This window comes from Dermacentor silvarum, chromosome 11 (assembly GCF_013339745.2).
Source record: "Dermacentor silvarum isolate Dsil-2018 chromosome 11, BIME_Dsil_1.4, whole genome shotgun sequence".
NCBI lineage: Eukaryota > Metazoa > Arthropoda > Arachnida > Ixodida > Ixodidae > Dermacentor > Dermacentor silvarum.
The window spans coordinates 74,493,021-74,520,256 of NC_051164.1; the positions used below are offsets into that span (position 1 = coordinate 74,493,021).

Sequence of the window (27,236 nt, forward strand, 5' to 3'; positions counted from 1 at the left end):
TTCTGTTATGCTTAAATAGCCTAGCAAGTGCTTCACACAGAGCACGCTTGTGGGGGATGGTGGCCTGTATGCTGACGATCATGTTCGTAACTGAAAAAAAAAAACAACAGTACATTCAACCTCTCCCATATAAGTTTCAAGAATGCACTACACACATCAGTATTAGGGCTGGGCGATTGGTTGACAAACATTTGGTGTATTCTATCTGTGCTCTATCCGAAATTACAGCGACTTAAGGCAAATGCAGTAAGCACGCCTTCTTGGAATTGTGTGTGCACAAGGCATTGTCTGTGTTTTTTTGCAGAAGTGCATAATATGCGATAAACATTTTTGCTTACTAGCAGCATGATCAGATAATGACGAAAACAGTGTGCTTGAAGTGTTAGTAAAGCCCACACACCGAGAAGGCACATTTTTCTTCTTTTTGTTAGCACCACATGCTCCGCAGTGCCAGTTCTGTGCAATGTTACATGCTAAAAGTGACGGCCCTATTGATAAATCCTAAAGTGCATAGATGCTGCCCGTCCTAAAGCAAACCAGCATTCTCATGATTAGTGATAAGTAATAACTTGTTATGTCTGTGCTACATGCTACGGCCCTATTGATAAATCCTAAAGTGCAAAGATGCTGCCCGTGCCAACTGTGAAAAGAAAAAAGAGCTAAAAAAGCACCATGAAGTTTACCAGGAAGATGTTTACTTTGTGTATCTCATGTGTTTATGTGTTCTCTTGTTCCTCTTAACTCTCTACAATCATCAAAAATGGCATGCCAGACAACTCTGATCCAGCGCTTTAGCCCATACAGTAGTGCCATTTTAATGTAACAACTGGATATCCCCTTTGGTAGCTTTATGGAAATTTTCGTGTGACATTGACTTTGTGGCGTTCGCAACCAAAACAGCACGGAATAGTGTCTCTTATTTGCTGTGCGCTCCCCTTTTCACCATGTGGTGCCAAACTAAACACTCGTTGACTGGCACTGGGAGTATATGCATTTTGCCGACACTTGAAGTAGGTGGCACCACATGTCAGGTTTGAGGCAACGGAGCCAAAGGCCAGTGCAGGCCAGAAGGTGCTATGGCAACTTGAATGTGCAACTAAAATATGCTGATGTCGTCCTGAAAGGAAGCCATGAAAATGGCATGACATATTGAACAATAACAGACATGTGCATGTATCAATACATTTGCTTTAGTTTGATGCCTCTAGCCAAACTCTGTCCATGGCCATGTGCATTGCGAGAAGTGCATGTGCTTCTACGTTCTAGCACACCGGTGACCAGTCAGGTCAGAAGCTTGAGACATGTGCCTCAAAATGAACAATAAATTTTGCAATGCGAAATCGCAGGATGTGTTACTGAAAACCGCTTCCTTCCCTCACCCCGCTGTCTGTTATGGCACTGCTGTTGGTAAGTGAAAGTCTCTGAGCTGGTTGCCCACACAAGCAAACAGCGCTTCTGAGCTCGAACATAAAAATTCTGACGAGGAAAAATGCCTCTCTGAGTTCAGTTTTGGCCATGGTGATTTAAATAAATTGTTTTTTCGTGCCTATGGTGTCTACACAAGTGGTGAGTGCCGATACGTGCTGTCAGCATAGGTGTGCTGTTGCTGAAGGTGGCCAGACGCATCCCCAAATGCTTCTCTGACTGAGATATGTCTAGGCAGTCAAATGGTAAGTAATATGCTACTAAGAGGTTGTTGACTTTCTCAGGCGCATTGTGTTTGTCTTTTCCCAAGCAGACAAGAAGTTATGGACCCTTCGATAGAGCTGCATGTCGTACAGGCAGTGGCACTTCAGAAAGAAAACAGTAAACTCTTCAAATGAGGACTTATGCAAGCAGTGTTCACCTAACAAAATTTTATTGAACACACAAATTACAGTAGAAGCCTCGTTCATAAGTTTTGGAAAAAAAAAATTCCGCAAAAAAACATACTAACCGGGAAAATGTACGACCCAATGTCACTAAAAAATTTGGCAGACTAAACTTTGTCTGCCAAAATTTGGCAGACAAGCACAGCGCCAGTGCTTGTCTCGCCTCTTCTTTGTGGCTTGTGCTAGGTGTTTGCGCTGCATTTTTTTCACCTTAAAATACTATGTACCAACTGGCCCCAACAGAAGTTTTATTGAAGTTCCTTTCTAGTACAGTGGACTCTTCATTTTGTGTGTCTTCACCATGTTCTTCTACTGCCATCAACACAAAAAAAAAACAGCACCTGTGCTTGTCTCGCCTCTTCTTTGTGGTTTGTCTTGGGTGCTTGCGCTTAATTTTTGTCAACTTAAAATACTATATACCACCTAGCCCTAACCGTAGTTTTATTTAACCGAAGTTATTTAAACTGTGCTGGACGTCTACATTTCACTGCATGAATTGTTACAGCATGACACATCGACACGCATTGAGCTGACGGGGCCCTAGTGGCCAAGACACGCGTTGTCGTTTTTGCGGCTTCGGCAAGCTTATGTTTGCACTCCTCGAATTCGGCCTGGGTTGGCAGCTTCTTCGGGTGGAGCATTTTGGTGGGAAGGAAGTCTTGACGTGCCCACTCGGCAAGAATTGTTGTGACATGAGACATCGACACACATCAAGCTGGGAGCGCCCAAGTGACCCAAGACACACTTTGTCCGCATTTGTCGTTTTCCTATTGCACAGTGTTCTTAAGATGGTGATGAGAAACCGAACATGATCAAGCTGGTAGGCGACGCTGGAATACGATGCCACCAGAGTGAAACATGACACTCAATTTGCACCGCCTGCAGGAGGGAACGGCAGCATGTTTGTATTATCGCCTAGTGCAGTTACCGCCCTAAGCATGCGTGGCAGTACGCTTCCAACGCCACTACACCACACATGCTGTGAAACAAATAGGTGAACGTGCTGATTGCAGTAGGGTTAGCTGTGATAGCTGTGAAAGCATGACGTGCAGCGACCCACACAAGGAGATTCGCTGGTACCAGAAGAGCAAATTGAGTGCATGCCGGCACTTTCACATGACACAACAGGCGAGTACTGTGGCAAAGCTGCTGCGGCGGGTGCCTCTGTCTCTTGATCGTGCGTGCCTCACGGCTTTTTAATGCATCAGCATTACAAGTCAGGCAAACGAAAACTCGGTCGCGCCTACAGGTTAGCTCGTGGTGTGAGAGAGGAGGACAGAGTGGAGAGGAGGAACAAAGGGGGAGAGATGAGGTGAGAGTGTGTGTGTGAAAGGAGGAGGGTGGTATGACGTCACACCTTAGGAGCCAATAGGAATACAGGTGGCGTGTGACGTCGCGCTCACAGCTGGCAGACCACCAAGACAGAGGAGAGAATTGCACTGTGGCGTACTGCAGCAGACTTGGTAGATTGCCTGTGGCGTTTGACAGGTTCAAACATGTCTTATGAAGTTGTATGTTTTTAAACTGTCGTTGAGCCGTTTCAAATGGATGTAGTGCCATCAACAAGCAGCTTGCGGAGGGTGAACGCTAATGCATTTCCGTCGGATCAACCAAAAGATCGACCAATAGTTTTTTCTTGTTCACATGGGATATAGCGGCCGGAGAACATATCATACAATCCCAATTTGTTGATGTACTGAATGCTGGTGCCAAAATAACATGTTTTCCGGGAACATATTAACCGGTTAAAAAGAAGCATATCTGTATGCGATCATTTTTTGTGTTCTCGACTGTGAACATTGGCGCTGAGAAATCATAAGAACGAGATCGTATCAATGAGGTTCTACTGTGTTGCCTGTCAAACAGTGCGAAGAACAAGAAAGAGCCATAAAAGTCAGCAATAACAGCCTGTACAGCATGCCTTTCAATAGCCGCAGTATTCATTTCTGCTTTAGAGAGGCATAAGTTCAGTTACAAAGAGAGATCGGACCTGCTCTGCGTACGAGTGGAGATGCAGAATACCAACGAAAATGCTGCTCCCTAGTGCCGACATGGTCAATTATCCAGCTCGCTGTACCATCTGACATGGCCTTGTGGTAGGGTACTCAGTACATGAGCTGAAGTAGCAAGTTCAAATCCTATATGAGGCTGTTCTTAATGCAAAGTATTTCTAGCCTTGCTCTAGGCACTCTGGGGTAGGTGTAGAGTTCCTATCTTGCCTAATTTCAAGCCTCTTTAGTAAAAGACTAATGCGAGAGCAATCCTGGGATAGAACTTCTGTCTCCTTGCACAGCCGCCCGGTGCTCTAACTATTCAGCCACTATTGTACCCATACTCCTCTCGTGCCAAAGCTAACTAGCTCTTCCGAGACATTTGGCATGTGTGTCATGTCCCAGTTTCTCACATTCTTCCCTTGTGGTAGCTAGCCCTATGACACACAGGTTGTACCACCATAGTGATCAGTCGATATTCCACGGTCGATATTCCACATTGCACAGCCTTCATGATAAGGGGCCTATCAAACAGCTTTTAACATTCCCTTGCTGGAGTACAAATGCCATCACTGTTTTAAGATCGACCACATGACATAGACATGGGTATGGACTATGGCACGGTTCCGACAGGTGTTGCAGAAGTCGTGGGGTGCTTTTTTTGTTGCTGGGTGCTTTTTTCGTTGCAACAATAGATTGGATTTTTTACAAGTAATGCTCCAGGAGGAGCACATGTAACCGGCAAACAGAGAACTCAGGAGAGCACCTGATATTATAATAAAGGAGGCGGTGCAGGATCTCCAGGGCACCCAAGGGGCAGCGGGGGGATTAAATCTGGAAGCAGGGCGATCCTTGGGTAGGTGCCGCTGAGGCCGAAGTGCGCCAGGGAGTGCTCGCATACAAAATTGGTAGACGCGGACAGCAGACCTTATACATGGCGACAGAACAAGTTTTCGCTTAGCATGATGACAATGCGCACCTTTAAGTCAACGAAAGCACATTCAGACAATAAGTTATTTTAGATGTTAAGCCAAGAAATTGCGTCACGTATTCTTTTCATTCCACAGAATTGCATGCGTCAGCAGGACAAACAAGCGAAGTGGTTCGTCTAGGCGTGGGTCACCATTCTGTTTACGATTTTAACGCGATAGCGTTTAGGGCCCCGTGTCGCAGAAAATCCGGCATCGGCATTGGCACCTGCGGCCGACAAAATCATCCCCAACCACATTTAGGTATGCCACACCATTCTATCATTAATGTTGCTCATACCTTGTCATGCATTCTTGGCAAAGCTATTCCTCGGAATTTTGAGAATGACAATCCACAAACAAATGTCATGAAACAAATCACCCATACCGCATGCCTTTTATGTTAAATCTTCTCAGACTGAAATATTAAAAGTGTGAAACAAATACGGAAACCTGAAAATTATGTAATTTCTTTGGCGCGGTTGTGCACTATCTCCAGGATCGGCCCACGCAAGAGGCCGCTTTCCACCAGAAAGCTCACCTACGTGCATAGCGTTCGCCGTCAGTGTTTGCCAGTAACCATTACGGTTGCATAAGCTGCAGTCGTCGGGAACCATGAGTAGCAGTCAGGGATTTTTTAATGCTATCCCATTCCACTCTTCAAAGCGAAGCTTAAGCTTCCTCCCAATTTTTTGTGGAGTCATTTGATATATGCTATGCATAATATCAAACGTGCTACAGACTGTATGGAGGACGACGTGTTGTGGTTCCCTGTAGACAGCTATAAAGTGGTTTCTAACAGTGTTGATGAAGGACATTCAGCAAATGAATTTTCATTCTGCGAAGGTAAAGTTCCCTGGTCTTGCCTTTTTCTGATTTACTTATTTATTTACAATACATCTCATGCGCTTCCGAAGAAGCATTGAGTGAGGGGGGCACAGAGCAATAAACAGAGTTATGTTAATGCAGACAACAACTAAAATGAAGCAGAGTTGCCAGAATGAAAGGCACGCTACGTTTTTCTTGCTAGAAAAATTGGGTGCAGTGTTCGATTTCTACTTTGTTTAGAAGCTCTGTTGTAATTTTTACATTAGTTTTCTGCTCTGAACCCATAAAAAGTGGGTGTGCATTCAATTTAAGGACATGTTAGAAAAGGGACAAATACTGTCAAATGAATAAGAGGTGCGCTTTAATGTTTTTTCTGCCTTTGATAATTTGAACCACCAAATAATATGCCCGATTTCGTTCAATCCCATCAGGGTCGAATTAATGGGAGCCGACTATAGTGTGACTATAGCGACCCGGTAGCCTTTTGCGTTCTTGAAGCAGTGTGGATATCCGAATGGCTACAGGTAGCGAATGGCCACAGGTAGTATGCTTCACTGCACGGCGTTAGTTATTTCCGCTCTTAGTATGCTTTACCACATTACAGTGCTGTGATGCGGTGAAGATCCCCAAATTAAATCTGGCATTATGGAGCGCAAATACACCTCTTGCTGCACGAGCCCGCCATAATTTTCATGTACTGCCTTTCATATTCAATGCCTTGATAGCATCTGCCAAAACAGTGTCACATTCTTCAACGTGAATATTTCTAATGGTGTGGGAAGTGGTGACAGTTTCAGTAGGAGAAGTGCACTTGCAGGGGCACAGCACAGCGTTTAATATATTGAATGTGGCGGTGAACAGGAGTTCGATATACGCCTAGTACAGTACTATGCTTTTGCATGGGAATTCCAAGAGGATGCTACAACTGTTCGATATAGGTAATAATTCAATATACCCGAGGTCGACATATCCAGGTTCGACTGTGCCACTCTTACCTAGCATACATAGATATAAGGCTTTTGACCTGCTCAAGTCATTCTTGCTCAAGTCAATGACACATTGATCCCCCTCAGCAGGCTGAGGTTATATACAAGGTGGCTGCAAAGTAATTGCCTGTCCTAAATTTATTTTCCACATATGGCACATAATATGTTGGGCTGAGATCAAAAGCATACTGGCAGGATAGTAGCATACAGCTCCAATGTTATTCATACCTTATTCCCTGTCTTCTTAGCTCAGTCACATCTCTGCACATAATTAAATTGCTCAGAGTGATTAAAGCCCATCTAAAGATTGGCAGTTCCTTCTCAAGGACGAAGCATTGACAGCGCTAGCAAGCTTTAGCGTTGCTGACACTATCCAGCACGTGAGGCAACTGTTGCTGCAGAGAAGAAACAGCACCCTGGCTAGCTGCCAGGCACTTCACAACACTGGCGTGATGAGCAGCGCCACCTGTGGCATTGCAGGTGGCATTGCGCATTGATGGTGCACAAGATAAGACCGACAGGAAAACGGTTGGCATTTGTCAGTGCCGAATCAGGGTATTAGATAGTTTTAGCCTGATGTTGACTGTCCATTTTTACTCAGATCAGTGCTTGAAAACAGTTGCTCAGAAGAAACACTTGCGTGCGTAAGCACAATGTCCATGCCCACAGCAGAAGGCAGAACATTGCCGTGGCTCTGCTGCCAAGGCAATGGACTGTGACGGTGCTTCCACTTGACTGCGTCGTTCATGTTTCTGGAGATGGTGTGCATATTGCTACACCTTTGGAAACCCTGTAACGCACTTATCAAAAGAATCACCTGCCCTTGTCACCTTAACCTCTTGCCCTCCCACCCACAGCAGATCACACGACTCCAACACAAGGCACATGGTCCGTGTATGTGCAACAATGCCGGCACAATTGGCGATGCCATGAGTGCACCTTCAGCGCCTGTATATTTGATATTGCAATAAAGCTCACAGCTTTAGAGTCAGAGTAGACCTAGTAAGGTAGAAGGAATTGCAACAGCAGCATACTTTGCTTGCATTCGCTTACAGCCTTGTGCATGTACATGTACAAGTGTCCATGATACTGTTGGCTAACACTGAAATTTCGAGTATGCTGAAAACACCCTGTGAAATAAGCTTCCTAGGATGCATTTTACATAGCCCAGTAATGTCAACACAACCTGCCAGCATGAGCTGAGCCCCTGCCTCCAACATGTCTCCCAGATAAGGCTTATTTCGTACAGCCGTAGCACAAGCACGGACCTGCTCCAACTAGAGATACACAGAATATTTTACACAAAGCTTAGTTGAGACATCCCCTAGGTCGTTCAGCAATGTCACCAGCAAACAAGAGAAGCACTAAGGCAAGAAAAAAAGCAACTATTCTTACAAAGACGAGCATGATGAAAGCAGCTGCGATGTAAGATGTCCGGCTGGTCCACATGCTGATGAACCGGTAGTGCTCGCCCGTGACCACATTTCTCACATAGCCTGAAAAACAAAACAGCACATATATTTTAAGTTATGCGGAACTTTTCCCTGAGGTAGCTGGTCAGATATCAAAGAATAAAAAGGTGCAATCAGCTGTTCATTACTATAACTTAGGCCACCTAGAGAATACTAACGAAACAACTGCATCACCATGTCATTGATTAAGTGCCAGCATTGTGAGCACTAACAGCTCACAAGGCAACTGCCATGAAGCAGGAATTTTTCAGAAGGTGAAACAGCGTTAGCTCCGGCGTCCCAATAAAGTCACAGCAGAGGGCACGGTGCTGACGCGCCCTCTGTCATTCAAGTCCGCTCGTGGAGAACAGGTGAAAGCGTGCAGCGCGCTCACCACAGATACTTGACAGTTCAAGGACATCCGGGACCATCCGCCGTTAGAGGCTTGTACACGTGGATGGATGCACTCGTTTTTGATACTGGCAGTTACTTCCCCAAATTTCAAAGTAGTGGCAGGAACAACAGTCCACGAACTTGTGGAAATTTTGGAAGGTGGCAAGACGCCCCGCCCCGCATCTGATCTTGCTCACCACCGTAAGCAGCAAGCCTTCTCGTATCTTGACCCAGCGAAGTCTCCGTCTTAGCATGTTTGACGTACTTCATGTCGTATTCAATAAGCTTTCCTTTTTGCAAAACGGAAGAGAAGTAGCTAAGACAGTCTGGAAATATTGGCAGCACGACATCTGGCCTTCGCCCCTTAGTTTGCCGTAATACCACCTCCCCTCCAAGTCTATCTCCAAGAAGTGCTTCTCACCAACATATTCATGAGATGTTAGCTCTTGATCTTTTCTCGGGATCGCACAAGTTCACAGTTGAAACCATGTCGAGTCACTAGCAACCTCCTGTGAAGGTAACTAACTGCCTTTTCCTTGCTGTGGCTACGCATTCTGCAAGATAAACTTCAGCCCCATCCTCAAATGGCATGAATGGAAAGAGCTCGCCTTAGTAGCAAGCGAAAAGGGCGCGCACATGTCTGAGAAATCGGTGCCGCTGGCGCAATGCAGAAACCCACGAGAACAAGAGAGACACAAAGCCTGCAAATTGTGAAGAAAAACACGACAGTTCGCTCGTCGGGAAAACATCACGTCCCAACTAATCTGAGCTTTGCCTCCCAAGGTCACCTAGGCACACACACCACATGCGAGCGAGTGAATTCGTGGGGCCAGTAGACGTCAGCTGCTCAGGGATACTGTTGGTGGTTCATTTCAGGGTCAACGCTGCATGTAATTTGAGCAGTACTAAGCAATTACTGCTGCTGAGCAATTACTGTCCATTGCTTCTGTTTGTTAACATTACTGATTGAAATGTGGGAAAATTCACATCTATGGGGAGACATCACAATTCTTGTGCGTCGCGCCCATGGAAGAGCACGTACACGATAGGAAAGCGACTGTTGCATCATCTATCATGCTGCGACGAAAACTGCATTTCCTCCCTGCCAAACCCTCATGCTATCGCGCTGTCTGCCCGCACTGTTGCAGACAAACAGATTCCCCTCCTAAAATACTTCTTTCTCTATGGGCAACCGCTGTACAGTGCACAGAAGCAGTCATAAACCAGCACCAAGGTTGAAAGAAGTTACGAAACCTGCAACATAAAGTGAAACAAACCTTCTAGAAAGACTGAAAGTAAAAGAGAAGTACTGTACAGGACACAAGAGATAAAGTGGGAATGAAAGAAAGAGAGAGTGTTAAACATCATTGTTTCAGAACGCAAGCCTGGGTCAGCAAAATTAGTGGTTCTCCAGAGGTGCGTTCAAAGCCTAACTTCAAATGGACAATGAAGTGAAGAATTTATTGATTGGAAGTTATTTATTGTTAAGAAGGGAAGAGTTAAGAAGCACGGGGCAGAGGGGGTGTTTTGAGACTGCACCTGGGTCACTCGATACCAGCACAACCTCTTGGCCAAGTCAACAAGTGACCTATTGTGCAATGACTGGACCAAGTTGAAAGAGGGGTTAAAGCTACCGTTCGGAGTAGGCTGCTTTGGCTTCCATATTTGGCAAACAAAAGTTGTGTGTCAAAAGTCTGTAAGCAGTGCATCACGGTAATCTGTGTTCAGGGGTGACTGTATGGCCATACTCCAGATTTCAAATGTGGAACGTTAAATGTTCAAGGTCTACAAGGCAGTGAAGCCTGTGATACAGGCACGTCACTGCCATGATGTCAGGTCAAATGATATTTTGCTACAGGATACATGGTGTAGTAGTTAGACGTGAATTAAAATGCTTTCTGAAACTGAAACCAAGCGAAACACTGCTAGTCTACTATATGTAATATTGCAGTAGCCATTGCCATCACTGCTTGACACTATGGGGGCAAACTGTTGACTTTTTTCTGAAAGGTGTGGGGAAGCAGCTAGAGGACACAACATCTCATGCACACCCTTCCAAATAGAACAACGCACCAGTATGGAGAACCAGCACACAGTGAAAGAACTTGCTCCTAGGGTTGATCATGTATTTGTACCACTGAGGTACAGTGTACTTGAACAGGGGTAGTGCACTCACTGCGCACAGCGGCAACCGGGAGAGGTGAAGCCGACGATGTCAACAACGGGTGCTTTCACTATGGCTCACCAGGCGTCGCGACCGTAGAGACCAATGTAGGTCCGCGACCGCATTCGCACCCTTTCCGTTTGCACGTGCTTCGACTTCGTGGTGCTCGCTGTACATGTTCGCGTCATCTCTTATTAGCATGTGCAGCAATATGCGATTTTGATCGTGATGACATATATGGTGTGCGAGATTTCTGAGTGGGATTTACGCTTTCGAAAAATGCCTGTACAACATCAAAACCATTGCTACGCGCCGGGCTGCAAGACCGGCTACGTGTTCAAAAAAAAGAAATGCGCCAAAAATCGCGCTGTTCAGCATGCCGAAGGATCCAAACAAAAGAAGGGAATGGAAAGAAAGCTTCGACAATCAGACAAGCCCTTGGTTGACACCAGCGCTGTATGCGAGCTGCACTTTGAGCCACATTTCGTGCTTAGAGATTACGTGCATTTTATACAGGGTCAGGAAGTTCATCTCCCTCGTGGGAATTAAGCCAGCGCTGGACATTAACACTGTTCTGACACTCTTGCCAAACCTGCCTGAATATCTCTCGAAGAAAGTGCCCAAGAAAAGACCACTAAGAATTCCAGGACAATAGTAATATTGCTGTCACATTGGTACATTAAGTGGCGCTTGAAGTCAATTTGGATTGAACAACTTTCTGAGCGCGCTCGAGCAAAGCAAAAGGCAATTCCTCGTCAAGCACATATGTAGGCCACCGTGTAACAGCATTTGATCTGGATTAAGTTCAATCAGCTATGACTCAGTCGCACTCGAAAATGCCCATTTCGGGAAATAAAGAAAATTAAATTATGAGGTTTTATGTGCCAAAACCACGATCCGATTATGAGGCACGCCATAGTGGAGGAATCCGGAAAATTTGCTTAGCAGCCCAACACCATAGCCACTAAGCAACCACGGCGGGCGAACAGGCCAATTTCGGGAATGAAATTGCAGTTAGGTGCAAGCATTGTAAGTGATCAGAGGGCTTTGTTTCAGCTTGATTAAAGCACAAGGACTTAGTAGATCGAAACAGAACCTCAGCAGGAAAAGCAGAATAAGCACCTAATTGCACGCTTACTTTTGGCTTTGGCTAAGCGATAATTCTTTCGGCGTATCTCCTCAAATTGCCGAACTTTTCACGCAATACATGCCCGAAACTTGCGTGTCAGTGCAAATTGCGATGCCGCCGTGATTCGACCCACCCTTGGCATGCAGAAAAAAATTATGATTGCACTTTATACTAGTTCGTTTTCCTGTCGAAAAATATTAAAGGACGCGCCCCAGAGGCGCGCAGTACATATGCTGCCGGTGCCTCGCCGTTCACCCGTTCCATTGCATTCGCAAGCAGCGCCACCATGCGGCTCCGTTTCCAAGGTGACATCAGCGGCATCAAGCGCCTGGCGCCGCTGAGCCCACTACCCCTATTCTAGTACACTGTAACTGAGGCACATCATGTGGCGTGAAGATTTAAGAGAGAGAAGGAAACCGGCAAAATGGTGCCATTCACCACAGTTTCCACCTTCCTTTCCTATTTTTGTTGATCTTAATATTTTGCCTTTGTCTAGCCTTCCTTTTTATAATATAGGCATTATATTTTTTAAATTTATAACCATGACCTCACTACAGACATTTTCTCACAACATGTGCTCTCTAATCCTAATTCTACTTGCTTCGCTACCCATCGTAACTTGTTCTTGCCTAGTATCCATACTAATCATGGTAGATCCACTTTGCTTTTTTCTTCGGTAACATTTTGGAATAGTTTACCCACTGATATGAAATCTGTAGCTTCCTTGCAAATGTTCAAGAAAAACCTGAAACCATTTCCGTTTTTAAACTATAAATAATACCATCTAAAAGTGAACGTTATTGCTACACTTATATATATGTTTCTTATTTTTTGTAATACATATGCTCTCTCGTTAGCTTTGAAAATCTTTTACTTTATAGTTTTACTCATTTTACTTGCACAGGAGGTCCCGCCAATGGTAATTTAAACCTTGGGACCTCCTGCTGTATATACACAACTATGCATCACTTCTAATGTATGTAATAAACTTGGAATTGAATTCAATTGCATATGCCTCAGGGTGTGAACAGAACGATTTCATCTTGCTGCAATGTGGAAGCTGATATATTGACTTGAGAAATGCTTTTCGGCCGTCAATCTAAGCACTTTTAATGTTCTCGCATTGTCACATTTAACACTGTCGCATTATGCGGAAATATGAAATGAATTTTGTGGATATCTGAAGCACTTCTTCACGTGCTGGTTGCCCTAAATGTTGCAAATACAGTAGGTGCTTGCCGTGTCTAATCAGGCGCGCTGGAGTGAGATGTAATTACTTAGGCAACTCCTTGGGTAAATTCCTCACTGGCGTAACCTATTTCTCCTTGCCCGTACCTCCTCGCCCGTACTCCTCCTCCTCCCTTTTCCTTCTCCTGTACCCTCCACCGCCGAGACCCGGGGTATCTAAGGCCACGCTGGTAGACTAGTAGAGGTGGCCAAACGAGCACCGCAAGCGCGTCACGGCACCTCTCTAGCTTTTACAGCGGGCGCCAGGGGGTGACAGAGGTTTTATGGGTCAAAGGCACGCATCACAAGCTTTCGCTGTGCTGTAAAAGGTCGGTTATTATCGCTTGTGGTTAATAGCTTGTAGAGGCTGTCTGCCGGCCTTCCCCTCAAAAACAAGGGTGCTAGGCTCTATGGAGCTTAAAAATTTCTAATCGGTGCGGGTAATCTCCACAAGACTGACACAAAGCGCCGATAGCAAGGGACGCGCGTGTATTTTTTTAGAAGCGTGAGAATTCTTACCAGCGAGTGTACAGCGTAAAAAATATTTGGTTCTCACGTCATTGTGGGTTGCTTTAAGCTTATAGACGTAGTTGATTTATGATCGCCTGGCTGTAACGAAATTTCACTGTTGCGCGGTCACCAATTGTTTAATTATTGTTCAGCTCCCTTCGGGTGCTAGTAGTGACAGATGGCAAGTGCAAATGTGCACGCGCCTACGAAATGTTAGAGACTGCAAACGACGGGAGTAGAGGCCATTCTATGTAGACACAGTGGCCCGCCGCACCTTCGTGCTCGCGGCCAACCACTCTGAGCAACAACGAAAAGAAACGGTGTGTAACACGCAGTAAGTGAAGCCACGGTGACCGCTGTAGACGCGGCGCAGTGGACTTCACTTGGGATGCACACTGCCGACAAATCGTGCATGCTGAAACTTCTACAATGAGTATCACGTTATTACAGAAAGCGTCGATGAACGTCCTCCCAGTGATCTAATCTTTCAATAACGTGCTTGGAAACTGACGATTTCTCGACCCTAATGTTTTTCATTAATAATACTAGTAACAATAATATATATTGTCTTGGGAAAACAGTAAATACTGCTTCTGCATAGTCGTACATGCTAATAAAGGATTAGTATTGTAATGAGGAAGAAGAAACAAATGTACTTGATCGTCAACATATCCCAAAGATATTAATTTCAAACGTGGTTTCTTAGGCAATGACGTGTTAGTCACCGTATAATTCTCAGAACCAATCTGTATCCAGAGAAATAAAGAAATAAAACAGTCAAATAAACAAGGATTAAACGACCCGTCTGAAGTCACGCTGCAAGCGTAAACCCACGCTAAAGTCCAGTTTAGGCGACGGTAACTACTGAGTGTTATTGAAGGCCTCTCTGGTGTACAGCACTACCACACCAAACTCTCTCGAAAGTCAGAGACGTAAAAATACAGCTTGAATGCGCACGACGCCCGCCGGCTATATGTACTTTCAATTAAAGTAAGGCGGAGCAGTGAAATGAGCCCTGACTACGCCTGCTGCCACCTTACGAAAAGCGGCGGCAACTTGAGAACCGTCGTGTCATTCGCGGCGCATTGGCGGAGTGGCGCCGTTTGGCCACCTCTCCTATTCAACCACCGTGGTTTTGGGATGCCAATGAGAGCCACGCATGTCCCCACCTACCCCGCGCCTCGGCAGTGGAGAGTACTAGGAGAAGGAAAAGGGAGGAGGAGCAGTACGGGCGAGGAGAAATAGGTTACGCCAGCGACGAATTTACCACTCCTTGTTGCAGAAATTGCTGATAATGGTTTCTGGAGTGCACTCGCTACATTAGGAAAGGGACAATGCTGTCTCAGACTCGATGAAGTCAAGTGTCAGTAGCAATAGAAGTAGTAGATCAGTCATCTTGGTGCAAACACTCACAGAAAGATTGCTGGTAACAAAATGAGAAACACCAAAACGAGGGGCCAAGTATTCTATTTCTGATTCATTCACATTTTGTCCCTTGCCCATTAACAGCACCATGCAGCACATTCACAGTGGGTACAGCCGTTAAGAGCAAGAGAAAAAAATAAGAAAGTGCAAATAAAAAAAAATATTTTGCAAGATATGACCCCATCACCTTTATTACTCCTCACAACTTTGCTTTGAAGACAATGTTCTACGATTAGCCACTTTATTGTCCTCAAAAGATGGAAAACATTAGATGATCATTACAGATAGCTTCAAAAGTTCAAATGCTGTTCACGCTAACAAATTAATTTGCTTAAAATTTATGGAGGCATTAAAACGTCAAAAAGTACCATTGACCAAGAACCACATCTACTGCTGCTGCCTTACGAATAGCGGCACACTAACAGTGATTAACTAACATATGCAAGAAAATAATTAAGGCGTGCCTTTTCTGCACCCATTTATATTAGTACACAGATGTGCATGATGATGATGATCATGACGATGATATGAGCCTACCGTTTGAAACAGGGTAGTGGTTGTGCCCACCAGGCACAGTGTATTAACTTTCAAGAGCATCTAAAAGCTTAAATACGCTCATGTTCTTTTGCTGTCCAACACCCCCTACATACAAGGTATGTTCAAAAAGAAACCAAACTTTTGAAATAGCGCGCCAACAGACAGAGGGAGCGCGCTCCGGCTACTGAGCTCATGTAGCGGCAGGTTTAGAGAACAAACTACCATTTGCCGCGTTTCGCTCTAACCGTTAGTTGGCGAGCTACAGCCGCTGAAGTGAGCACATGAACAAGCTGTTCTTCGAATTGCCGCCAAAGTGACAATGAAGGAATTGGAAGAACAGCGTGTGTGTGTGAAGTTCTGCTACAAACTTTGGAATACTTTCACAGAGACATTTCAGTTGCTTAGCCAAACATACAGGGAGGACTTTATGAGTCGCACGCAGTGCTATGAGTGGTTCGAGCGTTTTGAAGACGGAAGAATGTCAGTCGGTGACGATCCCTAGCCTGGACGACCTTCAACATCCTCAGATAATGACCACGTCGAGAGAGTTCGAACGGTGATTTGTGGAAATCATCGTTTGACTGTTCGAGAAGTCGCTGACGAAGTTGGTATCAGCGTAGGATGATGTCATAAAATTTTGAGCGACAAACTTGGGATGCGTCGTGTCAGTGCAAGCTTTGTGCCGCGTTTGTTTAGTGACGAACCGAAGAAGACCCATGTTTAAATCAGCCAAGAACTGCTCGCCACTGCCAATAACGAAAGCTTTCTTAAGAACATCATTAACAGGCGATGAGACATGGGTTTATGGCTATGATGTTGAAACAAAAGTGCAGTCATTGTAGTGGCTAGCCAAAGGTTCTCCTCATCCAAAAAAAGCACGCATGAGTAGGTCAAAAATGAAGACGATGTTGGTTGTGTTCTTTGACTGCAAAGGCATTGTCCATCAGGAATTTGTGCTACATGGTCAGACGGTAAACAAAGAAGTTTACCAGGGAATCCTAGCATCTTTGAGAGATTCTGTGCGTAGTAAGAGGCCTGAATTGTGAGAAAATCAGGCTTGGACGTTGCATCATGACAACCAGCTCACGCGTTGCTCCTTGTCCGCAGCTACTCAGTGAAACACCACTCTCCTGTAGTGCCCCACCCACCATATTCTCCGGACCTAGCCCCAGCAGACTTTTTTCTATTCCCCAAGCTGAAAACCACCTTCAAAGGACGTCGTTTCCAAACCGTAGAGGAGATCCAGGATAATGCGAGAAGAGACCTGCACGCCATTCTAGAAAGTGCGTTCCAGGAGGCTTTCCAAAAATGTAAGAAAAGATTAGGAAGAGTGCATTGCCAGTAGAGGGGACTACTTTGAAGGGGACAGCACTTAAAATGTTGTACCATAAGCAGTAAAGGTGTTATAGCAAAAGTTCGGTTTCTTTCTGAACACACCTCGTATAGCATGCAGTCCTACACTTCAAAAAACACACCATTGCTTTTCACTCTCACTTTAAATTCAAAATACATCCCTTGAGTGCTCAGCAATAACAATAAAATAAATGGACAGACATACCTTTGTTTTCCTCTCGCTCAGCAAGGTTCTTCAGACTCGCCATGAGAACGTCGTCGTAGCCCAGAAAGCCATCCAGAAGAAGCCGGCTGAACCAGTCACCAAAACAGCCATCCTTGGCTGGATCTGGAATGAGGCAACGCACGAAAACGAAAGGGAAGAAAAAAAAGAGAGAAACAAAAAAAGGATGACGACATATAGGTTAGTCAGTGATCGATTGGTGAGGCATTCGCTTCCTGCTTTCTTAAGTTAACTTCATGTACACACAACACAGTCCATGTAGAAAGCAAAAAAAAAAAAAACGTAAATTTTTTTTCCTTTTTTTTTATGCGGACGCTGACATGCTACCATCAGTGATAGGTCAAGAACACAGGAGCACATGCACCTCAAGGGGAGTTCGTATATGTGCACCAGTCATCATTCATTCATCCTCTGGTATTTCCATTTGTGAATTTGTGATTTAAAATTAAATTCTGGGCTCTTACGTACAAAAACCACAGATATGATTATGAGGCACTTCATAGTGGGAGACTCCAGATTAATTTTGACCACCTGGGGTTCTTTGACGTGCACCCAATGCAACGTACACAGGCATTTTTGTATTTCACCCCCACCAAAATGCAGCTGCCGTGGCTGGGATTAGATCCTGTGCCCTCAGGCTTAGCAGCGCGAAATCAAAGCCACTACACACCACCACGGTGCATATGAATTTGTGGCCTTCTTACATGACAGCAGATCATGGTTCCCTACTTGCCATCTCTTTAAATAGAGTGTCCAAGCTAATGCCAGCGACGCTGTTCAATGAAAAAAAAGAGATTAAAGAAAACAAGGGCCAGATGCGACTTTAGGACCTACGGTGATCAGTCATCCGACCTCTGATGACAGAACACCGTAGGTCTCGTAATTTCATCTTGAATTGTGTTCTTTTTTTTCCTTTTTTTTTTTTCGGTTAGACAGCTTGGCTAACATTAACTGGGACACATGGTATGTGCTTGCATGTATTTCCTTGTAACTAACATTGCCTCAGCAGCTATTCTCTCCATGGATGCACATTTGTAGCATTTTGTTGGTCGAGCACCATAACACTTTCAAGATGTGGCACTTTAAATCTTGCACTGTTGATTTATATGTACAGTCATGGACAAATGAAACCAAAACAAGAAATTATAAAGTAGAACACCTTTTGCAAGTACTAACTCGAGAGCACAATTTCACACTGCTACTTATAAGGTTGCCAAAGATGGTATAAGCCCCACGAGACACGTAGAGACCGTAATCGTGACAATATTACATATATTGCTGAAAGAAAGAAACAAAAGAACGCACCCTATAGCTAGCCCTAGCTTGTTCGTATTTCAATTGTTCATGACTGTACATGTATGTCCTTGTTGCCTACACGGTGCAGAGTGCTCTCCAAGCTTCATGCATACATTTGCACAGCACATTTTCTTAGCATCTAAGCTGCCATTCACAGCTGGCTGTGAATGGCCAAAGGTGGCATTTGTTGCTTAAAGCATCTTGGCAACACATTTTCGATAATGAATTATGCATTGCATGTTATACAGTACACATCCCACAGAAAGCTCGAATAACCTAAGCGCATTGGGTGGGGTACAAAATTCGCATTTTACTGGTTTATATTGCAGTTGAACTCCACAGCAATCTGGCAACTATGAGCATTGATGAAGTGAAGTGCATCAACGAGCGCAGTCTGCACGTGGTTTCATTTTCGCATGCTTATTCCAGCGGTCAGCCCAAGATAGTTTCCGCAGGCATTCTCTGGTTTGTGCTCTTTCTCTCATGCAAGTGAAAGAATTGGACACAAAATGCAATGTCGATGATTTTGCTGCGACGTTGGGTGCCACAGTGTGCAGAGCAATAAGAGTCTGGCACAGCGCGCATGTGATTTTGGGATGTTTCAAAGTTTACGAAACAGCGGTGGTCCCACACTTCTTGACGTCACACACGCCATCCTAAAATGACAGTTGCTGTCAGTACGAGGGGCTTCAAGGCAGCTACATCAATTTGAAATTTCAGTTTAGAATGTGCACCCAAAGTGATTGATTTCTTTCCTTGTACAACCACATTGGCCCCTCTACTCCAGGTTACAATGATAAACGGAGAATAGTAGGATGACCATGTCATGACCTCTTTAATGCTGAGGCATGAATAAATTATTTTACCAAGTCAATGCAATACAATACGCTAGGAAACTCTTTCTATCCAGTTGGAGGACAGGAAAGTGGACACAACACTCTTTGTGACAGCAGCCACTCCTGCATTCTTGACTTGTCGCTGATTACACTTTTACTGGATCAAGCATTTTATGCACACTGTGTTCTGTGTTTTTTGACTACTAAAGCTTACTCATGGCAAAAGGAAGGCATTGTTAGGACTGAGAAGGACACTTACTTGCAAATAAGTTTTTCACTACAAGCAATGCAGAATGCATACAATTATGGAAGCCAGTCAACAACAAGAGAGTAAAATGAAAAGCCCTTGAGAGAGCAAAATTCACTGTACTTCTACTTTTGAACGAATTTGGCATCTGTTTATAACAAAGCAAATCTAGCAATCTATGAAGCAGAAGTCATAGCATGCATCATCCTTTCTTTTTTTTAGTAGGGGCTGCTTTCACTATTCGTACAATGCTTGACTGCAGTAACGATTCGAAATAGTTGTGCTCTCAAAGTAAGGCACACAGCTACATGTGTCGCTGAATGTGTTCTTCTAGGCATGTGCCTATTCATCAAACACTCTAGCCTGTGTATGTCTAGTCGCACTGTTGAACGTGCGAGGCAATTTGTCTATTCTGTTCGCTTTCCCACTTTCACTTTACTTTTTTTCCCCCTCCCGCAATGACATTTTACCAAATTTGCCCAGGCGACAATGTTTTATAAAAGGACAGCTCACAATCATTTCCACTGAAGGTTCCTATTTGGGAGAAAGCCTTTCCTACCTGAAAGCTGCGAACTTGGGCACTATGGTCCCCATTGAACTGCATACTGCGTAACAAATCTCACAACTCATGCAGGCATGCTGGCGGGGCAGCTCACCAAGCGTGACAATCTTGACGGAGATGTTCAGCTTCTGGCGGGTTGCTGGGCTGAGCCTGAGGAGTCCGTACTCCAGGGAGTACTCAACTATGTACTCATCCTGAGGCCACACTGCAGAAAACACAAGACGCAAGAAAAATGTAACAATGACCACACTTAAGACTGAGTGGCAAAGCTCTATGCACTAAATTCTTTATCAAGCACAGTCATTTTTCTCTGTAGCAATAAGCATTCATTGATGACACATTGCTTTTTCTGACAATGCACGCAGCATGCAATGTTAAAGAATCAGGGGGAACGATGGGCTCGATTTTTGCTAGACATTTGAAGCTCCCATGGGCAATGATGCTAAGAGAAGCACAGGGGAAATTAACCGTTTAATTTTTTTTTTACTGTAGAATTGATGATGGGGGTTAAATATGTGACAAACTTCATCTTCTTAATAAAGAAAAATGTGAATCAATGTTGAACAAAAGACAACTCAAGTTGTAGAGAACCGCACACATAATTTGGAAGTTGTGGGCTTGACTCCCACATGTAGCAAGTTGTCTTTTCCTTCACTTTCATTTGCCTTTTTATTTATCACATATATGAAGTTTATTGCAAATTTAACCCTCATTTATAGTTAATTCTACAGTTAATAAAAAAACAATGAACTCCCCTTCTGGTTTCCTTAGCTTCATCTTATATGTCTTAACCGCATGAGCTACTGAGTTTATTGGCTCATTCTCTGCAATTACAAGTTCGACGCCGAATCTTTGCTGCAGTGTTGTTCCAATTAGCATGATACAAACTGTAAAGCTTCATTGTCTGTTGGCTTCATATATCATATGGAAAAACATATTTATATACAATAAATATGTCGTGCATATATTCCTTCCCATTCAGTACATCTCGTACATTAAAAAAAGAGCACCAAGCTTACTTGCTCTCACAACATTCAGTGAGTAAGCAGGATTATTTAGTATTTCTTCTATTTTAGCATGTAACTCTACTTTGCCATTTTCCAGTTTCGTGCTTCCTCCCATATGCCACTTTGTTCATTTAATTGTATGCACTAAACCATCTACTCTTGCGTTTTCCAGCAGCAATCTCTCCCATAACTGTTATGTAATCAAATATCTGGGCGTTCTAGAATGACAAGCAAGCAAGCAAATATCACTGCATACAGGGACAAGATAGCAGATATTTTCCAGAAAGAACAAAGTGTAAGACAGAATCGAAAAAGATACAGAGTGAGAAAGCTACAGTGGCACACAATTTTTCTCCTCATAGAGAGATACTGCATGAACATAAACTTCTTACCCTGTGCAGCATTTGTCAATCCATGTTTACACCAACACCTTTCCTGACTTCTAGATCATGAATGCAGCAGTATAAGGTCAATTACATCAAATAACTTAGCCCTGAAAGCACTTCATTTAAATTACACAAAACAGACTGTTTAAGCAGCGCTTCCCTTCAGAATGATTTACACTCATTCTTGAAAATAATGTCTTTGCACTGCTTTTGACCATCACTGAAGAAGTGTTTGTATTCCTCACTTCACCCTGTGTATAACTACACTGCTTGTCGTTGCATACCAGAAATGGAAGGTACTGTTAATTATATGCCCATCTGCTTAAGCAAAAGTACCCTGATCTTTTAGTACATAACACACCATTTTCTTCTATGAGTATATTGCTTTCTAAACTAACTGTTTTGTTCCAAACAGACTTTGACTGGTGCCTGTGCCACAATTTTCCCTCTAGGGCTGCCTCCTGAAAGTGAACTTTGAACAATGTATGACAGATTTGTTGAAGTAAAACCAAATTTAAGAAGCTTCTTTGTCCTTCATGATTTACTCGTTATTTCTCAGTGCTTATAGTCGTCTGCTGCTGAGAGTGAACAAAAGAATGTGATTTTTACTTGAAACGAAGCTGCACAGCGGGCTATGAGGGATGCCGAAGCCGAGGGCTCTGGATTAACTTTAACAAATTCGGGCTCTTTAACGTGCCATGAAACCATGGTGCACAAGTGTTCTTGCATTCACCCCCCTCCCAGGAATGCGGCAGCTATGGCTGAGACCCGAACCCCTGACCTCACGCTCGGCAACAGTGTATCGAGCACAGCCACTAAGCCACCAGGTGTTTCACCCCTGGCAGAAGTGGTTGCCATCCAGCAAGGCAGAAAGCAAAAACACTTGTTTTCTGAGACGTTCAGAGTGGTTTAAAGAACATCCAGGCAATTGCTGCATTTACTCAAATATAGGCCCTCCTCGATTCTAGGGCAATCCCCGAAATTTTGAAGGTCATAAAATAATCAAGCCAAAACTTTCCTATATTTAAGTGGAACAAGAAAAAAAGGTATTCGACTGCAAAAAGAGCATGAGTTTCATTCAGGGTTTTTGACGTTTGTTACAAGTATGTGCAACCTTCGCTTGTTGTGGTCCTCATCAACATCACTGCCTCTTCGTCACCTATTTCTTCCAACAGAGCTAACAGAGCTAACGTTTACTCCTAGAACGTTCGAGACAATGCACCTTTCGAAGGCTCACGCTATCTATCGTTACAGAGATTCCTGCTTATCTTTGCATTTTGGGTAAAATCAGCAACAACTTTTTCAAGCTCACGGTGTCGACCTTCCAGCGGACCAATGAAAGCCATCCACTTCACAGCACAGTTGAAAAGTTTGTCCCGTTGTTTGAGCCATCAGCACGTATTATCTTTATCAACATTGAACTTATGCTGGGCTTGGAGGTTTCAAGTTTTTTCATGTCAAATCTGAAAGGCCGTGATGCAATACAGCGCATAGAGTACAGGTGGCCGTGAGGTGACATTATGTGTCTGGTGGTTATGGCCAACCTGCATCCTCGAATCTAAACCGACCCCCGACTTTTGTACATTACTTAAAAAAAGAAAGCATCGGCCAACATTCGAGTCTATACGGCAATGTGCAGACCTACACAGTTGTACTCCTTCAAAGCCTAAGAGCACCTATGGGATGTTAAACCTGATCGGTCTTATCTTCACACACACGCAACCAGAAGACATCATGTCGGCGCTATTTTGCATGCACTCACTGAAGCATGAAATGAATTTGCAAAAAACAAATGATAATGATTCGGCTACCAATCCCTCAGTGTAGATAAAGGTGATGAAGAAATAAGTTTCACTTGATTTTTGTTTTCTAAATGAACAAATCGCATCAAAAGGGCACAGGCAGGCAAGTCTAGAGCATCTTAGTAATTTTGGTGCTGAATGCGGTACTTTTGCTGGTACCACCCACATGAAAAAAAAATTAATAAAAAGGTCTTGGTGCAAGTTACACACAAATTTTCACTTCAAGTATAGCTTCACAGCAACATGTTCAAAAGAAAGTGAAAAGGGCAGTGCAGATTATTTGCAACTTTTGTGTTCACGTTCAGCTTTGCAGAAATCAGAAATGTATTGCCAAAAAGCCCCGCTTGAAAAAAGTACAGAAAAGATGCTTTGTATTCCAGTTGAGCAACACCATGCTTCATCACAGCATGGGAGTGGATGGCTGAACATACGAAAAAGTATACCTATGCAGTTTTGTTTGGTGCAGATAAGTATACCAGATTTTGTTTGCGACCTTGTTCGTCCCTTGTGTGGGCTAATGAGGGGCGATATATACATGCATAAATATGTGTGTCTAATTCCTTGAATGCAGTTTTTATTGGTGTCATTCACAAACAAAGAGACTGCACCAGTAATGAGAAACACAACATACTTTGTGACGGAGCAACAATGTACCTTGCACCTTCTTTCTCTTCTTCTCCTCTGATACAGACCCAGCTTAGTTCCTTCTCTACTATCCGTAATTGTTATGTTGTCACAAGTGTTTAAGAATAAATTTTCTATTTCCTTCGTTATATCCCTAATCCGTTATATCTGTTTCGTTATACAGTCAAACCCTGATATATCGAACCCACATATAACGAATTATTGTGTATAGCAAACAGCAGTAAAGTCCCCTTGAAAATTTTTGTAAAAATTTTTTATTTTATACATTGAAATACCTATATATCGAACTTCTTTTATATACCCTTCAGATTCTATGTATCCCGGTTCGACTGCCGAGGTTCAACTGCATATCTTCTCTTTTTAATATGAGGCAGACCTAAACAGGCTTAGTTACAACTGTAAAGGTAAGAAATGAAAGAGAATTTCAGTTTAAGAAAAACGACTTATATTTCTCCTGAGTTGAATTAGTCACATGAGGCAAGTTCTTTATTATAATTTTACAGCCAAACACAGGCAGCATGTAGTGTCGCATAAGACAATCACAAACGCCAAGCAAATGTTTAAAAAAGTGCAACTCACCAGCTCTGGCTAGCATCTCAAGCTCAGACACAGGCTCCTGGAGTGGCTGGGGGTACCCATTTCCATCAACATTCAGCAGCATGTCCTGGCTTTCGTTTGACACCGCGTCGTGGTAGACAAACTGCGAACCCCCACCTTTCACGCCTTTCAGGTGGCGGCCACTGCCCAGCAGTGGCAAGGTTTCGTCCATCTCCTGACACATCGGTAGAGTCGCCTGCTGTGTCCTGGCCACCTGAACCAGGGTTCGCCAACCTTTCGGCCACCTGATCGCCCCCCGACGTAGAGTTTGAGACGTCGGCGAGCGGCGGGGTCCGAAATTACTTTCTCTGCGCCCGCTGCTCGACGTTCGCACTTGGGGCTGCGCAGGCAACTGCCCCAGTCGCTGTAGCCGCTGCTCTTTGAGGTAAGACTGCTCCACGGTGTATGGTTCGGAAGACGAGGCCGAGTCGTGAAGAATTTCGATCCTCAGGATGCCGTCCTGCGGCCACTGATGGCAGACGTGCTCTAGGCAGTTGATGGGCGTCCGGATGAAGGCGGCGTGGATGTAAGCCAGGATGAAAAATGATAGAAGAGCCTGCGAGAGGAGGAAGGGTTCTTGTGAGACACACAAGTGTAACTGTGAACGAGTGCTACATATGAGTGCTACATAAAAGAGATTGCTTTTATTTTCTTTCGGTTTAAACCGAAAATACTGAATGCTGCGTATAAAACATTCACAGTGTACAAGCAGAGAAATAGCAAAACGTTTTGTTGGAGGAGTTAGTTCGACTGTGGAGTAGGGTGGGTTTCGATGCTGCTCTAGTTTGACAGTATCACTACAGAGTTTACTTCCGGCGTTACTAAGGTTACTGTGGAAGCTATTTAGATTCTCTTTGCAGTCAGACAGGTTTTGATGCTGCAGTGGTTGGAATTGGTTACTGCGGAGGTTGTTGAAGTCATCAGGTGGCAAGACAAAGTGGAGACAGCACACGGACCAATGGTGGCATAATGCATCGCCACTCGGTTGGCACCGGCTGCGGAGCAGACACCAAAACTTCGCTTACATAGATTCCCACAGTGCGTGGGATCTGCCGCATCTCTTTTCTTACTGAGCTTCATTCAATGTGAGAGCAAGGTTTGCGAACAAACAACACTTTATCCCTGCAAGACATTTGCAGATTAGGAACAGCGTACAAATTTTATTACATCATATTCATCCGTGATTTGCCTTAAAAATATCTATTTCACAACATGCATTATCGCACAAAGATTTCACAGGAATGTCCCAACCTCTGTGCCTACATTCAACTATGACACGCCTGAGCCAACTTCTGACATTCACCACAGCATGTGACAGTTTCAAAATTAAGGGCCAGGCAAATCTGGTCGAAAAATAATTTCTCGCAGAAACAGTGCAAATACAAGTTCAAAGCACCTTTGCCACTGCAAGCGGCAATGGTGCCCTGACACCCAGGCTGAAAGTGGAATGTTACAATCGCGCTCTACACAACACTTTACTGAATGAAACCATGGTTATCACCTTTTGCATGAACGTAACGCAACCCCAAATATAATGCAAGGAGGGGTCCCTTGACAGGCAATAAAATGAACAAAAGAATCTTATTACTACAAAACAAACTAAGTGTGTGTTACAGTAATGCGACCATTTAGTTACGGGATTAAAGAAAAGAATTATCGAGCAGTATGACTGGCGATCTGCTGGAGGTATGCATGGCAGTATCAAACAACCTACGCAAGCAGCAAGAAACGTGAGCTATAAGTCAGACCACTGCACATCCGTGTCCGTATCTGTGCCTGTGCCAACTTCGAAAGGTAGCAGCACAGTCAAGTTGGTAATGCATTTTCTTTTCTTTCTTTTTTTTTTTTTTCAAAGTAAAGCTGGTCACTGAACAACAATCAGATGTCGGAATGCTGCAGTCAACAATGGCAGAGAAAAAAGTAGTGGGATTACGCGTATATTAGAAAATTTGCAGGGCATAAGAAGATGAGTTGGCTGACTGAAGAAAGAGTTAACTGGTCATCGCGAGGACAGGCCTTCGCCCTGCTGTGGACATAAAAGATAATGATGAAGTCAACGACAGATATCAAAACTTCATTTTGTTTGGACATTGGTCAGCAATGTCCTTCATCACTCACATTAAGTTTACATAACCAGACGGCATTCCATCATCCATTCGTATTGCAAAAACGTGCACCACTAAGCGAAGACAAACAGCGCACGTGTTTGTCTTTCGCGGGCACTGCCCCCATATCACGCTACGCACGTCCCTTGACTCTCCGTTCCAATTTCGGCGATGATGACTTGATGCTTTCTATTGGCATCCGCTTCAGCACAAAGCAGCGACAGATAGTCACCTAACCTGCTTGAGCCAATAAGATTTATACCCATCCACTGACGTCTAGCACATTACCTACCTCTCCCTGATCATTTATGTCTTCATTAAAATCTGTATTTCTATATTGAACAGTTATCCAAGCCTTCAACGTCTTCGCCTCTATCGATCCCTTGTCGAAAAGCGCCCCCTGCCACGGGCACATACACCCCCACGACACCCAGAAGATGGCTTTCCTGCAAGATTAGTGGATTCGTGGTAAAGCAAGACGCATTTGGAAGCACCGAAACCGCCGGACTATATATATATATATATATATATATATATATATCAAACATAAGCGTGTTACCAGCTGGAATCCACCGCAAATCTATCCCACGTCCTGTCCTACGTCACGCAAGCGTCGTAACACAAATTTGCTGGCAATCCCGATGGCGACACTTCGCAGTTGTTGTTTTTATTGCGATAGCAATTATATGGACACTTC

At 44.0% G+C, this 27,236-nt stretch overlaps 1 protein-coding gene across 5 annotated transcripts in view; it reads right to left on the bottom strand.

The window, feature by feature from the left end:
- LOC119433889 (membralin-like) overlaps nucleotides 1–27,236 on the bottom strand; it is a 273,114-nt gene that overhangs the window by 87,465 nt on the left and 158,413 nt on the right. For all 5 annotated transcript variants that reach the window (XR_007464434.1, XM_049659030.1, XM_049659028.1 and 2 more), the window contains 4 exons: nucleotides 24,417–24,990; nucleotides 20,092–20,202; nucleotides 17,039–17,161; nucleotides 8,040–8,140 (listed from right to left, as the gene is read on the bottom strand). Coding sequence is in view for 4 of the 5 variants with exons in the window: in XM_049659030.1 (XP_049514987.1) it covers nucleotides 8,040–8,140; nucleotides 17,039–17,161; nucleotides 20,092–20,202; nucleotides 24,417–24,990 (909 nt within the window). In the remaining variant the exon portion in view is untranslated. The remainder of the gene's footprint in view (nucleotides 1–8,039; nucleotides 8,141–17,038; nucleotides 17,162–20,091; nucleotides 20,203–24,416; nucleotides 24,991–27,236) is intronic.